Here is a 16,716-nt window from a genome sequence, read left to right as displayed (position 1 = left end):
GTACTTGGCCTGCAATGTTTATGTATGTGGTATGTATCAAAGTAATAACATGAATGCCAGGACCCAAAGATTTCTCAGCAAAACGTTGCCCAGAGCATCACACTGCCTCTGCTGGCTTGACTTCTACCTGTAGTGCATCCTGGTGCCATCTCTTACCGAGGCACTTTCGATGGTGTACAAGGGTCGGGATGGGCACTCTGACCGGTCTGCAGCTATGCAACAAGCTGCGATGCACTGTGGGTTCTGACGCCTTTTTATCATATCCAACATTAACTTTTTCAAAAATTTGTGCTACAGTAGCTCTTCTGTGGGATTGGACTAGATGGGCTGACATTCGTTCCCCACATGCACCAGTGAGCCTTGGGTGCCCATGACCTTGCCACTGGTTAACCATTGTCCTCTTTTGGACCACTTTTGGTAGGTACTAACCACTGCATACCTGGGAACACCCCACAAGATCTCTCTTGGAGATGTTTTGTCCCAGTTATTTAGCCATCACAATTTGGCCCTTGTCAAAGACACTCAAATCATTATGCTTGTCCATTTTTCCTACTTTCAACACATCAACTTCAAAAACTGTCTGTTCACGCCCCTTGACAGGTGTCATTATAACAAGATTATTATTTATAAGGCGCCACAGATTCTGTACAAGTAAGTAACACATAGATGAGGTAATACACATAAGTAGCACAGTTGAGTGTGAGTAATGCTATGGGGACTCAGAGTGCAGCCAAAGATATGACAGGACAAATAAGGGAGTCGGACAGTAAACAGATGTGGAACGATAGGTAGAAAGGACCCTGTCTGGGAGAGCTTACATTCTAGAAGGGTGGTGAGAGCCAGTAGGACCAACTGGAAGAAAATGGAGATATCAGGTGAAGGAAGATAAGGCGCTGGGTCAGACGGTCAGGAGGCAGTAGGATAGGCAAGCCTGAAAAGGTGAGTTTTGAGTGAGTGTTTCAAGGTTTGGGGATTGTTGAGTAAGGCAGGGTAAGGAGTTCCAAATATTGGGGGCAACACGGCAGAAGTCTTGGTGGTGTGCATGGGAGGGGGGTAATTAGAGGTAAATTGAGGCTGAGCTCAGAGTGGAGTGGCCGGGTAGGTATGTATCATGAGACAAGATCAGAGATGTAAGTGGGAGAAGTGTCAGGGCTTTGTAAATGAGAGTAAGGAGCTTGAACTGAATTCTGAAACTAACGGAGCCAATGAAGTGATTTACGCAGAGGTGTAGCAGAGAGAAAGATGAGCTGAGCTGCAGCATTCTGTATGGATTGAAGGTCAGAAATATGAGAGGAAGACCAGTGAGAAGGAGGTTACAATAGTCGAGACGAGAAATGATGAATGAATGGACCAAGATTTTGGTTTCCTCCTGAGAGAGGAAGGGATGGATTTTTGTGATGAGGATTTGGCAGGATTTGGTGAGGGACTGGATATAAGGGGTAAAGCTGAGAGCAGAATCAAGGGTGACTCCAAGGCAGCGGGATTAGGTGCCGGGAGAGAGAGTTCTGTTGTTAACCAAGAAGGAGATATTGGGAGGGATAGCAACATTGGCAGAAGGAAAGATGATGAGTATGGATTTGGAGATGTTGAGTTTGAAGAAGTGCTGTAACATCCAGGTAGTGACAGAGAGACAGCTAGATACCTGGGTTAGGAAGAAGGGAGAGAGGTCAGGAGAGGAAAGATAGATTTGCGTGTCATCGGCACAGAGGTATTGGAGGCCATATTATTGAATAAGTTCACCATGAGAGGTAGTGTAGAGAGGGAGGAATAGAGGGTCGAAGACAGAACCTTGGGGGACTCAAAAGGCCCATGATGGGGCTATTGGATACCCACCTGCAGAGACTTGGTTATAAATAGAAAAATGATTACCATGGATGCCATACTACCCCTACTTCACGGGTACATTCCCTGGTGGGCTTCATAATCTAAGTGAAAAAAATACTTAATTTTCTTGGAATGTATATTCTTTCTCTAATACTCTGTATGGTGTTATCTCTTCAAACTTTCAAATGGTATTTGTCACATATATGGAAAAATATAAAAATGTAATATATCGTGATATTGTTTTACCAACATTCATTTCCAAATACAAAAATAAAATCACAAAATCTGAACTATCTCAGGGCTTTCATATAGATGTTGAGGTAATTATACCGCAGGATGTGAAAAGGAACTTTTTTTTATTCTTTATAGCTTTATCACATTTAAACCGAAAGCGGCTTTTCGATGTATGCACGCCAAACCTCTATACCCAGACATCACTACACAAACCTGATTTTTGGTTACGGATGAAAATATACTATGTTATGTATTAACATCTTCTAATTTATCTTTATAAAATCAATATAAAATTAAAACTTCTTTGCATTCATGTATATCTCCCTTTAGAAGTGGGAAGGTCATGTAATCCGAAAACACGCCAAATTCTATCCATAACCGATACATATCCAACATTCTACTAGTGCACAATTTAAGGAAATATATATTTTAATATCGTAATGATTCACAGTACACATCTTTATTGTTCATAAACGTCCTTATAAGATCGTTCTTCTTTATGTCGGAGATGATCTTCATTATGAGTATTATTTGATCCATGTGAGACTGGAAAAAAACAAGGAATCAGATATAGTTCTATTCAACATTATGTAAATCAAACATAGTGCACTTATTAGTCAGAGGTTTAAGCAAGAGACCATATTAGCTCAAGTTGCTTGTTTAGACCATTTGGGATGCCGTTTCCAGCTTCGCAACATTGCCCGCATTCGGCCCTTCCTCTCCCAGGATGCCACCAAATCTCTCGTCCACTCTCTGATTATCTCCCGCTTGGACTACTGCAACCTTCTCCTTATCGGCCTCCCCCTCTCTCATCTCGCTCCTCTTAGATCCGCTGCTAGGCTTATTTTCCTCTCTCGCTGTTCCACCTCTGTCTCCCCACTCTACCAAGCCCTTCACTGGCTCCCCTTCCCCTACAGAATCCTTTTCAAGCTCCTAACTCTGACTTACAAGGCCTTCGCCAACTCCACTGCTCCCTACATCTCTAACCTTATCTCTATTCACACTCCCTCCCGCCCTCTGCGATCGTCCAACGATCATCGCCTCTCTTCCCCCCTGATTACCTCCTCTCACGCACGTATCCAAGACTTCTCCCGCGCCGCTCCCCTCCATTGGAACAAGCTCCCCCGCTCCATCAGAACTTCCACTAATCTGTCCTCTTTCAAACAAACATTAAAAACCCACCTTTTCCTAAAAGCCTTCCAGTCTCATGCCTAAACTCCCACTGGTCGGCTTCCTCTCTTTCTCATCCCTTCTTCCCTTCTCCCCCTTCCTCGACTCCGTCTCCCCCGTCTCATCCATGTGTCTGTCTGTCTTCCCCTCCCTTTAGATTGTACGCTCCTTTGAGCAGGGCTCTCCTACCTCCTGTTTCCATCACTTTTAACTGCGCTCTCCAGCTACTCCGTTCACCTCCTCTCTAACCCTCTGCCCTCTGTCTCCTCTCGCTTCTCTCCGCTCCCCTCAGTGACTCTTTACCTGTCATCCGTGCCCACCCTCTTGGGCCATAGTTACCTGCCTATACTCACTTTTCCCCTCCCTCCCTCTCTTTCTTGCTGTGACTGAGCCCCCAGAGTTATAGTGCTTACTGTTACTTGTACTGTGCTGTTTCACCTTGTACTGTGCCATTGTTTGTCCTAGTACGGCGCTACGGATACTTTGTGGCGCCCTATAAATAAAAATTAATATTAATAATAAAAATGTGTGTTTAGCCTGTAAATCCAGGTCATTTCTGTTGTAACAAAGTATTTCTCCAAACTTCTATATTTCCAATTTGTAATCAGTGCCTGTACCCCCCCCACCCCATTATTAACAAGGCTTCCCTCAAAAGAATTGTGTACATATTTAGAATGGGATGAGACTTTCTCAATTTGTATATTATACAAATGTTCTGATCTTTTTTTAATTTTTTTAAACATTCTTGGGGGCATATTCAATTGTCTGGTTTCCGCCGCGGAAAAACTGTTACCGGTATTACAGTAATAGTAAGCCGGATTTCAGCTCGTAGCTCCCTGAGCCGCGAGCTGAAATCCAGCGAGAAAAGTACCGTAATACTGGTATTTACGCGCAGTATTACCGTAATGACGGTAATAGTGCGCGGGGCGCGTTACTTTTGGCTGTATTGCCAACAATTGAATATGCCCCTTGATGCCTTACATATAGTAGGCCACATTTGCATTCCGAGATATACATCATGTTTTTGGAACTACATGTGGTAAATTGGTTGACCTTATAAGTAGTCCCATTGTGGGTATTATTTTTGCTAGTTCTGCAACCTATGTAATTCCCACATCTAAAAAATCCTTTTGTTTTAATATTCTCTTTCTCAGGATTTTCGTTTAGAGGTCCCTTCATCTCTTAAAATGGGAGCCTTTCTATATCTGAATGATGGTTTAGTGGGTAATATTTAGTGTAATTTGGGGTCTTTGTGTAAAAGATCCCAATGTTTAATAATATGTTTTATAATTTTTTAATGGTGATGGCTTTATTGAGTCATAAATACATATTCATCTTTTATAGTTCTCTTCTGTTTGGGGACCAGTATCCACTTTTAGTACTTTGTTTAGCACACTCAAGTTCTTCTTCAGTGTAATCTTTCTGCCAAAAATCAGATTTCATCTCATCCAATTGTTCCAGTAGCATCGTTTCACTTGTACAGTTCATCTTTAATTTTAAACACTAGCTATAGGATACTCCTCTTAGCCTGTTATGATCATGTTCACCGTTCCTTAACAGATATCAGTTTACATCTCTAGGCTTATTTGTAACTTTTAGATCATACTTGCCAACTCTCCCAGAATGTCTGGGAGACTCTCCAAATCCGGGTAGGTCCCCCGGGAGAGCAGGCAAGTCTCCCGCATTCCGCATTTTGCTAGCCAAAATAATGCGATTCACGGTGAATCGCATCATTTTGCCAAACGATAAAACACTGGTTTCCTTGTGGGGGGGGGCGGAGCCAGAATGACGCGATTGACTGCGCCCCACCCTCTAGTCACTCCCACTGTCTGGGATCTCCCAGACTTCACTATTTTGAAAGTAGGCAAGTATGTTTTAGATTGCATATGTCCCTAATCTATATAGATGTTAAAATCTATAAAGTTAACATATTACTTTTTATTTTTGTCTTTGCAAATGAATGTTTGGTAAAACAATATCACACTATGTTAAATTGTTTCTTATTCTATATATGTGACAAACACCGTTTGCAGAGATAACACCATACAGAGTATTGGAGAAAGAATACACACTCCAAGAAAATTAAGTAGTTTTTCATTTTAATTTGCATATATTCACAAGCAGCATTTTCAGCTCCTATCTAGCTGTGACCTGAAATGTACAAGTGTATAAAGACAGTCTGTGTAATGTGATTATACAAATAAAGCTTATGCAAGAATGTCAGTCTCTTACACTTGAAATTGAACAGTCATTGGTTCCAGGCAGGAAAGTTACTAGTCAGCAAATTCTTTCACTTTATGTCAGTAATGTGTCAATATGCTTTGTTGATCTTTGGCTCAGGGTTAGTTTCAATGGTTACAGGATACCCAGTATTGGGGGTAGGGGGAGGGTTGGAAGCAGAAACAACCAGTTTAAGGTGGTAATGGGAGTAATATGACTGCTCTGAAGCCAGCATGCTGTGTGGAGAGAGGGCTGAATATAAATTACTGTCTGTATCTTACCCCATGTAATAATGTCTCCTATTTCTGAACCTGAGGCTGTCTGAGGAATACTGAAGGCTTTAAACAGAGGAATGTGATGGAGTTGCTTAGAGGTTATTGAGTGCAGAAGCTTGTAATATATATATATAGAGAGAGAGAGAGGTAGGTCTTGCATCATCTGTACTCAGAGACCTCTACACTATACAGCAGATATCTCCTATCTCATAACCTCCATATACCTCTGATATTATACAGAGGTCTTACATCATCTGTACTCAGAGACCTCTATACACTATACATCAGATCTCTTCTATCTCATTATCTCCATTTATCTCTGATATTATACAGAGACCTCTATACACTATATATCTGTTGTCTCCTATCACATCCCTCCATTTACCTCTGATGTTATACAGATGTCTTACATCATCTGTACTCAGTGTATGCTGGTAGAGGGTAAGTAAAGCTGGGTACACACTACAGAATTTTCCACCAACATTTTATGCCGAGCGATTTTACATGCGATTGATGTTCCGATCGCTCGGTCCATGGACTGCATACACACTAGCCTTGTTTAGGACGATAAAGGGAAGAGCGGACCTCCCTTTAGCGACTTTTTACAGCCATGTTGTCGTGAGCAATGACTGTAATTTCGTACTCACTGTTGTGGATCGGTCGGAAGTTTATACACACTACACAACGGAAACGAGATTGGACCGAAAATATTAAACCGTACGACCAACCAAATGAGGCAATAATCGTCCATTTGGGCAGACTTTCGACCATCGTGTCACTGCACACGCTGACCCGACTTTTGAACGAGCGGTCATATGTCGGCTGATTGAGCCGATTATTGGATAAGAACTGTGTAGTGTGTACCTAGCTTTAGTTTGGGCAAGTGTCTGATGTGCTGTGGTTTAGCAGCAGTGGAATTTGTTCCCAAATGGCCTAAAAAGGTCTGTGTGAATATAGCCTTAGGCCATCTGCATCTGTCTGTCACCTGCCCTTCCCTCTCCACTGTCCACTGCTCTTTTGTCTGCAGTGATAAATAAATCAGACAAGTTACAACACAAATGGTTTTAGTGCAATTGTTATAAGTCAATTGCAAGTAATTTTGGCTACAAAGCCTCAATGAAAGAGAAGCTTGTTTATTTTACTAGAAAGACAGGATACATGGAAATACCTGTTGTGAGCTTAGGATGTAAGCTCACATGAGCAGGGCCCTCTTCCCTCCAGTCTCCTCACCTGTTCTGCTCTGTGCTTATTGCATCAGCCTGCCTGGAGTTTCTGAAGTATTGCTATTTTTGTTTATTGTTCTGTACTGTTTCACCCTGTATCGTCTACTGTTTGTACTGTGTACGGCGCTGCCTAACAAATAAATTATAATAATAATAATAGTTTGAGTTTACACACATTCAGCCTGATTTATTAAGAAAAGTAAGGCAAAAAAAGGAGTACCTTTGCACCTTGGCAAAATCAAGTTGCATTGGAGGGGGGGGGGGGATTTAACATGTGGGACATATTTAACGTTTATCTAATACATGCCCTACCCCAATTATAAATGTAAATATAAAGCTATCGGCTATTTGTGTCCTACATGAAAAAACAGGCAGTATTCGCCTTATGTGCAAAATAAAAAAATTACTTGCACCCCTTGCATTATATAACATGGTTTTGCCAAGGTGCAAAGTTACTCCTTTTTGTTTGCTTTACTTTCCTGAATGAATCAGGCCTATTGTGTTTTCATTTTTTTGCTTTCACTTTTCTTGATTTCTCACTTAATGTTGTGTAACCAGAATTTGGTTTGGGGGTTTAGCTAAATACTAACATTTTCAGTGATTTTTATTTTTTTACCTTCCCTCTGGCACAGTTGTTGCTTATTGGAGCTAAGATTACATTTTTTTTTTTATTATTATCATGTAGGCCCCTTAGATTTGGTTTGGCAAAAGAAAAATTAAACTATTTGGTATTCTTTTAAATGCTAAAATCTAATGTTCTGCATTGCTGGTTTATCGCCCAGCAAGGGCACAACAAGGGCACAATCGGTGGAGTTTGTATATTTTCCCCATGTTTTTCGGGATTTCCTCCAGGTGATCCAGTTTCCTCCTACAACCCAAAACATGCTAGTAGGATTAATGTTAGTGTTAAAGAAAGCAGACTGCGCTCCAATGAGGTAGGGACTAATAAATAATTAAACATTCTCTGTAAAGTGCAGCATAAAATGTGCTATATAAAGAAAGGTTAAGAATCATTTAGATATAGGTACCTGCCTACTTTTCACACTTTTGTAGCCCCCTCCCCCAATTCTCGCCAAGTCGCCAAGTACACAGATTCCTGAAAGTGAGGAGAATGTGGAGATATTTCCCAGAGTTCACTGTGAGGAGATTGCTTGGTGTGAATAGAGCTGCTTGTCACCATCTCATTCCCTGCTGCCTTCCAGAAAATACCCTCCCATTCCCACTCCTGGCATTATCTGTTCCTTTGACAATGGTTTAGATTTATTGGCACAGCTGTGCTGCTCCAGATTTAGCTGGAAGTGTATGTTAATGCTCGCATAATGCGTGCAAAGAGCGCCCATATGTAGCCCAATGTACTAACCTGAAACACTGCGTCAACATTGTGCACTACCTTTCTGCTTCTCCCTCCCGTGCATTATAGATTTACACTTTGTTTGTAAAGCTCCTCACCCTGGGACAATCCCCTCAGTCCCTATGGTGTACAAGCTGTATACATGAGATCTGCATTGTTCTGCAGTTTTCCCCCAGTCTCATGGAGCTTTGCACATGAATGCTCTTAGTACTTGTCTTGTCCCACGCAGATGGCTATACTAATAATCCATGATCCCTATTAGTCACTATTGTCCTATGCTGGTAACTAAATGGACAAAAGCCAGATAACCCGTAGAGAGTATGGACGCTAAAATTTAGCCAGAGGTCATAAAATATGGTACCTGAATATTTAATTAATTGTCCCCAAAATGAATTAATTAATTGTCTCTTTCTCACTCAGCCTCACTGTGAAGAAGATCTTTAATCAGCTCCCTTCTGTTCTGCACCTCAGGCGCACTGCAGGTGGCCTAATGTGTGAAATCTCCTTCCATGCAGGGAAAGAGGAGATACTCCCTGAAAGCAGAACTGACCACCAGGATATGCAGGTTATTACAGAGGTGGATTTTGAAGATGTATAAAAAAAAAAAAGAGAGTGCAAAATAATAGTTTTATTTAAAATACAAAATCACCAGCTACAAAACGGCTTAAAAGCATTTAAAAAGTAAGACCAGCTACCATTACAGTAACCATATATACTCAAGTATTGGAAATCTACATGTTAACTAAGATTACACTAAAAGGGCATTTGAACAAAATTTAACAGGACTTAAATTTTATAAAATGGAGACGTAGCACAGCCATAAGTCTAATTTCTTATTTGCGCTTATCACTGCCATAAAAAATTACATTTGTGACAGTAGAGCCACAAACATCCAGAGCAATAAGTATTACTTACCGCCATACTTGCTGACTTTCGCTGTCTCCTCTCTGGGGGAGCCATTGCGTCACCGTAGACCCAATGCACGGTGTGGGTGGGACTTAAATATGCGAATGGTGTAATTAAGCCCCACCCTCCTGGGATCTGGAGAGTTCCTGCTCTTCTGAGAGTCCGGGAGTACTCCCTGAAATTCGGGAGCCTCCCACACCTTCCCATAGACTAGGCAAGTATGTTTATCACACTGGAGGCCTCCGTTCTGCTCTACTTAGCTTGGTTTGAATTTCCAGAACAGCTTTAAAACACTAGGGGGGAATGTATCGGGCCCATAGCAACTAATCAGATTTTAGCCACCAATCTCTAGAAAAATGTACTAGATAAATGATAGCTATAATCTGACTAGTTGCTATCATGGTATAAAGTCTACAGTTAAAAAAGTGGAGCAACATTTCACAATATCTTTCTGCCTTTGCACCTGTCGTTATCATTTCCCCGTGCATTAGAGAAATACACTTTGGGCCTGATTCATTAAGGAGCGTAAATGGTAATACGTTGTGTGTTTTGCAAACAATTACTCTGAACATGCCCAGTACCAGACCATGCGTCAGGGAACTCAGAAACTTCCAATTCGTCTTTGAATGTGAATACCATAAATTTAATGTCAGGGCAGTTTGGGCGGAAAATAGGTCTATTCATTAATTTATTCAGGGACTTCACTGCTTATGTGCAATTTCTAGACAGGGATGCGCTGCATCACCATTTATATAAATAAATACTCGGCTCAGCAGCCTATTAGGAACATTTTAAAGGAAGAAAAATGTAGGTAGCCCAGTGACCCTGCCCAAGCTAGCCCACTATAGGACTGTCCAGGGGGATGCCCCCCTCCGCCCCAGCCACTGGTTTCAGAACACAAGTTTAAAGAATCTGGTAGTTCTAACCCCTGCATATCTATGTATGTCAAATATATTTGGAACGCAGTGATGTCCCTTGGGTCACATGACTGACTATATCCTGGAATGTACAGCTTTCAGTGAACATAAAATGCACCTCTAATCACCGTAGAATTCTGTGACATGTATAAAGGGTACATGATTCCAATGTCACATTTGTTAGGAACCCCTTCAGCCGGCACAACACAACCCGGAATCTACTCTGCCAATCAGGTGTTCACTGGAGCCCCTGATGGTGGGGACAGACTGGGCCGCAGACTGACAGAGGGTCGTGAAGTGTGTACCGGATGGGGAGAACCCAGGCAAGAAGAGTCAGGTCCACGCAGAGGTCAAGGGCCGGCAGCAGACAACAGTATCGGTAAACAAGCTGAGGTCAGGGGTCACAGGCGAATAGCAGAACAGGTAAACAGGCCAGAGATCAGGGTCACAGGAAACACGAGCGAAGTCCAATTCAAAGCCAAGGGTCATACACGGGGAGTCAGTAGTGGTATCAGAATACAGGAACAGGAACTAGCAGGTCAGCAGACTGGAGCACAGAAGCTATAACCGGCAATGAGGTAGCAGACCTCATTGTTTTAAATAGTGAGGACAGCCAATCAGACCCTGGCTCTGATAATACCCAGCCCCCTGCACCTAAATTCATTAGCCCACAGGCTAGTAATATTGATGGGCGCATGCGCCCGGCTTCTCATTGCCGGGACGCAGCGCTGAAGCGTCCCTACGTTGCCCCGGCAACGGCCGGGTCATAGGCTGGGCACCGCCGCGGCTCGTAACAACATTCCCTGATTTCAAACTTTTCCAAGACTTGGCTTTTCCCCCCACAGTCCCCTCATTGCATAATATATTTCAATAGACCAGTTTTTCACCTCATCTCATCTGTCCACCAAAACGGAAAGAGGCGTGTTACTATGATATCCCTCAGACTCAATGTGGACATGAAAGCACTGAGCACCACTGCCATATTGCTCAGTTGTGAGTCACTCAAAGCTGAGCAGAATATTCTGATGCAGCCACCCCCAGCATTCTATACCCCTGGGCGGCCGTCAGACCGTCCACTGAGACGGATCTGCCTGTTGCAGACTAACTTCCTCAGGCACTTACCAGTGAATTGATCCTCTTATGATTCTTCTGAGGTCATTCGGTGCTATGGATAGGCCCTCAGTGGTTCTGAATGATCCCAAAAGCGACATAAGGGTGCTGTTACAGTGGTCCACTGGTATTTGTTCATGAAAAGTGATATAATATTGTGTGTTGTGATTGACATTAATGTTCCCTTACTATACTAATTGCCTATGTGATTTCGCATTCATTTACGGGTACTGGGGATACCAGGATGACACATAACGCTGCCTTCGGGCAAACCAGTCAGCTGGCAACGCAAAAGAACTAAACATTACCCCAGTATCCTCACAGTCGTCACCTCTACAATTACCATACAGCAACTGGTGTGCTGATTCCTTGGACCTGGTGCATAAAAGTATGTGCTCCTGCACTTTAGAGGGAGTGCTGGTTAGCAGCAACATACTGTATGTACCACCAATTTTTTTACCCTCCCCCAACAAGCACAGAAACAGCCCACCTAAAATGTGATTATCATGTGTCTTTTTTTGTCTTTTGTAAAACCCTTACAAGACTTTCTCTTTAAAGGGAACTCCACCCTTAGACTATTGTATTATCCAAGCACATTTGTCTATTTTGCTGCCCTTGGATGCAACCCATAAGCCGAGGTCAATGCTTTGGATATAATTGCATCTACATATCAGATCTGTTGTACTCAAGGATAATCAAACCTGCTTGCACACTAGAATCCTGTGAAGGATTATGAGGTTGTCCACTTTGGGATATCCCAGTAGATATTCTCCTCTCGCCAATAGGAAATAGCTGTGGGTCATTTCCCTGTGGGTCCCAAGCGTTACCTTATTAGTTTTAATAGCTAACCTCAAATTGAGACTGACTTAAATCTGGACGGTTGGAATGCCTGATTATTAATGTTAATATATTGTTTAAAGGAGCCAGGCACGCCAATTAATAGTTGTCTACACCAGTGGTTCCCAAAGTGTGCGCCGCGGCTCGTAGCCCGACGCTGTCATAGGGGTGCCGCAGCCGGGAAGAGAAAAAAAATAAAAATAAATTACCAATCCGGCAGTGCCCGGGACCCAGCATCCTCCTCCCTCCTCACTGAAAGTCGGGTGTGATGTCATCACGCCCCGCATTCAGTGACAAGCGGCAGGAGAGAGGAGGATTCTGGGTCCCGGGCGCCGCCAGATTGAAAAGTTGTTGTTTTTTTTCTTTCCTGGCCCCCGGGATGCAGAGGGGGCAGAGTGAGTGGATATGAAGGAAGGCGCAGACTGTGTTGATATGATGGAGGGCACAGTGTATGGATGAAGAGCACAGCGTGAGTTAGCTGTAAATAATTCTTTGACAGAAATTATTATTGAAAATAAATATATAAAAATATTCTTTTTCCTTTGGATTTATGTGTATTATTTTTGCATACACCTAAATAAGTATTTCTGTCCTGACCTAAATATTTATTATGTCTTTTTGACCCAACTACTTATAAAACAGGACTAGTACTTATTTTGGAGGGGTGCCTTGAAAAAATGATGGAGACTCTAAGGGGCATATTCAATTGTTGAATATCCCACCGCGTTAAAACTTACCGTTATTACGGTAATAGTTAGCTGGATTTCAGCTCGCGACTCAGGGAGCTGCGATCTAAAATCTAGCGAGAAAACTACCGTAATAATGTTTTTCCCGCGCTCTATTACTGTAATAACGCAAGATTTTCGGAGTTTCCGCCTACAATTTAATATGCCCCAAAGAACTGAAAAAGTTAGTGAAGCACGGGTCTACTATGAAAGTCCTAGTAAAATAACGTCTGTAATAGAAAGTAGTAGGAAACTCTAAAGTAGGTTTAGGCATCTCCACCTGTTGTAGAACTACAAGTCCCAGCATAACGTGTGACATGCTTGGACCTTTAATTCCACGAGATCTGTGATTTGCAGAGATTAGGGCGCTGCAGAGATCACAGCTGCCCCACACGTGTAGATCGCGGCCATGACGCAGGACCGCTGCCTGACCTGTCATCACTCAGGTGCCCCCTATAGTGGTCGAAGCCGCTTCTCATTGGCCGGTGAAAAATAGACTCTTCTGTGAATGGCTGCGCTCTGCCTGATCACATGACACAGGAGAGGTCTTAGCCGGTGTCCTGGGGGCTCCTCCGCTCAGTTGGCGCAGGTCGCCGGTGGGAAGAGATAGAAGCTGCGCTGCTCTGCGCTACGGAGAGTTTGTAACTGTGCTGACCGGTAGGACAGTCCGTTCTCTGCACCGCTGGGACCATCTCTCTCTCTCCCCCGGTGTACCGTGATCCCTGGGAGGCTTTTCCAAAGACATTCTGAGTTTCTCCGTGACTGAGTGAGTATTGTGTGCATTGTAGACCGGCATCTCCTCCATCTGTATATATGGTGGTACTGGGGCTCCAGCCTGTTCTTCTAGCGGAGCCTTGTATTGCACTCCTGTGCTGCAGTTTCATTCAGGCAGTGAGGTGTGCGTTGTACTGATACTATCAACCTTTAATCCATTCATTTGGCTACCTGAGACTGTTCTTGGTCTATGCTACATTACAGATTCACCAGATGCTAATATCAATGTTTGTAAACAGAATGATCAACTTATCCTGAAGTTTAATATTCTATAACATGTCTACAATTGAACGTTTGTAATGTAACAAGGAAATGCTGTGGCAAAACAATTGTTGTACGGTGGAAACTTTTGATTTCAACTGGAACTACTTCAGTTACTGACTTTATGTAGGAAAAGCAAGTCTTAATGCAGTGAGCTCTGTTCATCTGTGGTTTAAGTGCTTTTGTAAAGCTTTGATCCTTTGCTAGTCATACTTTTTGCTGAGTTTTTAAGAATATATTTTTTTTCCTTAGGTGGCTCCCACTTCTACCTACACAATGCCTGGTGACTTCTCCATGTGCTTATGTCTCAGCCCCTCTACTTATCATCTCCATCGTCTTTCAACTGGAACCCTACGGTCATGTTTGGTTCCAACTTCCCGTCCTCCAGTTCCTCAGAAAAAAAGAATTGTGTTTGCCGACGCTCTTGGACTGGCTCTCACCACAGTGCGTCACTTCTCTCGCCCACTTTTTGATGAAGATCCCTTAGTGCTAGCCTTGGCTTCGTTGCGAGCTTTACGTCCACTCTCAACCTCAACATACGCTCTGGACTTTGAGCCTCCAACTCATAACTATGCAAGTTTCAGGGCCAGGCTCGGCGAGCAGCAGGTATGTCTTGAACAATGTGCAGTTCAGGGATCGGCAGTGGCTGGCACCGTGAGAGTGCGCAACATTGGTTTTGAGAAACGGGTAACCCTCCGGATCAGCTATGATCGCTGGCAAAGTTGGTATGATCTTCCATGCTCTTATCTACACGACCGGTACGGTGGAGCGGAGACTGATACCTTCTCTTTCAGGCTTCCACTGCCTGCTGATGCTCAGTGGGCTGAGTTTTGTATCTGTTTCTGGTGCGAGGGCAAGATGTACTGGGACAACAATGGTGGCAAGAACTATGTATTGCACAAGGAGGCAGAAGGCAGCAGCTATACTCGGAGCGCTTATTGGTGACATGGGCTAGGTGGGAACAATAAACTGTAAAAGTGCTGGGTCACTGGAACAATTGATATTACTACGTTGTACAGCTTCCCTCTTGTAGATCAAGAGGGCATCTGAAACTGGGAATGTTTCTTCAGATAACTGTAAAATAGATGAGGCTACAAATATCCACTGATGGGGTTGCTGGGCAGTAATGTGGTATTTTTATGCTTGGTCACACTTGCAGCTGTAATAAGGCTATTCAGATAGCTTCACGTGTTACTGGGAGTATAGACAATATTTTGTATTAAGTTATTTCATGTACATTTGAGCTGTTTAAACATTGAGGGTGTATCTGGTGCCTGCCTGCAATAGAGATGGTCATTTTGTAGGCCGAACCAATATTTACAGGTTACTAGGAGCGAATTGCATCTCAGGCATTATGCCTCTTGCCTCAGTGATGTTTCTGCTTCTAGTTGATTTATTTAACAAATACCGGTTCATAACCATACCTGCCTCCACTGTGGGTATGCAGTTTTTTTATTTGTATTTTTTTTTAAAGTAAGAATGTTTGCCCAAACCACATGGGGCGGACTAATAAACACTAAGGTGAGAGGTGTATGTTAAGTCTTTGTATGAATAGTGTAACATCTCATTTGTTGTGTAAAGTACTTTGGCTGAAACATTATAAAGCGGAGAAACTTCTAGAAGCCACATTGTTTTAGGCTTTAAATGTAACACTAGCACTTTGTTCCTGACCTGTAAGATCTCATGTCTTAATGACCTACATAAGTGGATGAAACAGCCTCTTGGCAAGTGATTTTAATTCTGGTTTTACTGGGGAATCAATAAAATGTCAAACTCCTCCAGCTTTGTGGGTTGTTTTTATTTATTTTTTTAAGTCTATTTTTGAGTGGTCAAAAGTCATTACAGAGAACCAGTGCAATGAAACAATAGGGAGCTTCAATTGACATATTCAGAATATCGTACTGTATCCTGGTCTTAAAAAGAAACGGGGTCTAGAGTGGTTCTAATCAGGTGAGTCAGGAAGTATTTTGAAATGGATTTTGTAGGAAGTCTCATCTTAGGAGACTACCAAAGGTGCTACCTGCACTATCTGCTGGGGCTGCTTCTGCTGGTGTGGGGGGGAGGGATCATAAGCAGAGTTTTAACTAGATTTTGAGTGCCCTGGGCAAGAGCACTAGTGCACCCCTCCCCCATCTTGGTGGCAGTAGATGCTGCCTTTCAGTGATTGGGCACCACCAGGAGGTGTGGCCATTCTATGGTGGGGTAATACATAGCCCTCTACAAGCGCAAGACAATGCTACAACTCTGCTGCCCATTCCTACCTTTCCTTGTAGTTCTGTCTACCTGGTGCTGCTGGTGGCTATAGCTCACTTGCTACTTGGCCAGATCCTGCAATGTTGGGCTTGTTTTAAATACTTATTCACCTCCTGGATAGCTGAACAGTGAGTGAACAACATAGGCTTCCCGCCTCCCCCCGACTAGCCTGATATTAAATCAGTAGTTTTTGTTTAATAAACAGGTCTCCTTTCACCTAATTAGACCCAGAACTTGATATCATTCCCATTTAACAAATATGCTATTTCCCCTCATACAGTCCTGACATTAAATCAAAGCACCTGAGACTAAATAATTACACTTTAGACATGGGCCTTTTTTTTTTACCCCAGCTCTCAATACTGGGGAGTTTTGGGTGCTTTTAATTAAGTCCCATCACACCATCTTAAAATAGGCCCCACCATCCCTCAATTAAATTAATAGCCCTGATCCCTGTTTAATAGCCCCAAATCACATTAAGGAGGGGGGGGTGGCATGATCACAAACTAAGAAGGGCTGCTGGAGACCCTCACCTGCTGGGGGTATTGCCTAGATCACATGAGGGCAGCCAACACTACAATGGAGAAGCTGTGGGCTGTCCAGGATACAGAGCATCATGCAGCTTGCCAGGCTAGA

The 16,716-nt window shown here is 43.0% G+C and overlaps 1 protein-coding gene and 1 long non-coding RNA gene across 3 annotated transcripts in view; both read left to right on the top strand.

Moving 5' to 3' along the window:
• The window catches only part of LOC142151445 (uncharacterized), a 404,300-nt gene that overhangs the window by 63,783 nt on the left and 323,801 nt on the right, over window positions 1–16,716 (top strand). The window lies entirely within an intron of this gene.
• LOC142149859 (protein phosphatase 1 regulatory subunit 3C-like) lies at window positions 8,738–15,590 on the top strand. Of its 2 annotated transcripts, none has more exons than XM_075205159.1 (2): window positions 8,738–8,874; window positions 14,080–15,590. In XM_075205159.1, exons 1-2 carry the CDS (start codon window positions 8,788–8,790, stop codon window positions 14,770–14,772), a joined length of 780 nt encoding a protein of 259 aa, XP_075061260.1. In that variant the 5' UTR covers window positions 8,738–8,787; the 3' UTR covers window positions 14,773–15,590. The 2 variants fall into 2 exon arrangements, with proteins under 2 accessions (XP_075061260.1, XP_075061261.1); XM_075205160.1 differs by lacking the exon at window positions 8,738–8,874 and adding an exon at window positions 13,357–13,558.

Source organism: Mixophyes fleayi, chromosome 4 (assembly GCF_038048845.1).
Source record: "Mixophyes fleayi isolate aMixFle1 chromosome 4, aMixFle1.hap1, whole genome shotgun sequence".
NCBI lineage: Eukaryota > Metazoa > Chordata > Amphibia > Anura > Limnodynastidae > Mixophyes > Mixophyes fleayi.
The sequence above is the reverse complement of the archived record's forward strand: the minus strand, read 5'-3'. Positions and strand labels throughout refer to the sequence as shown.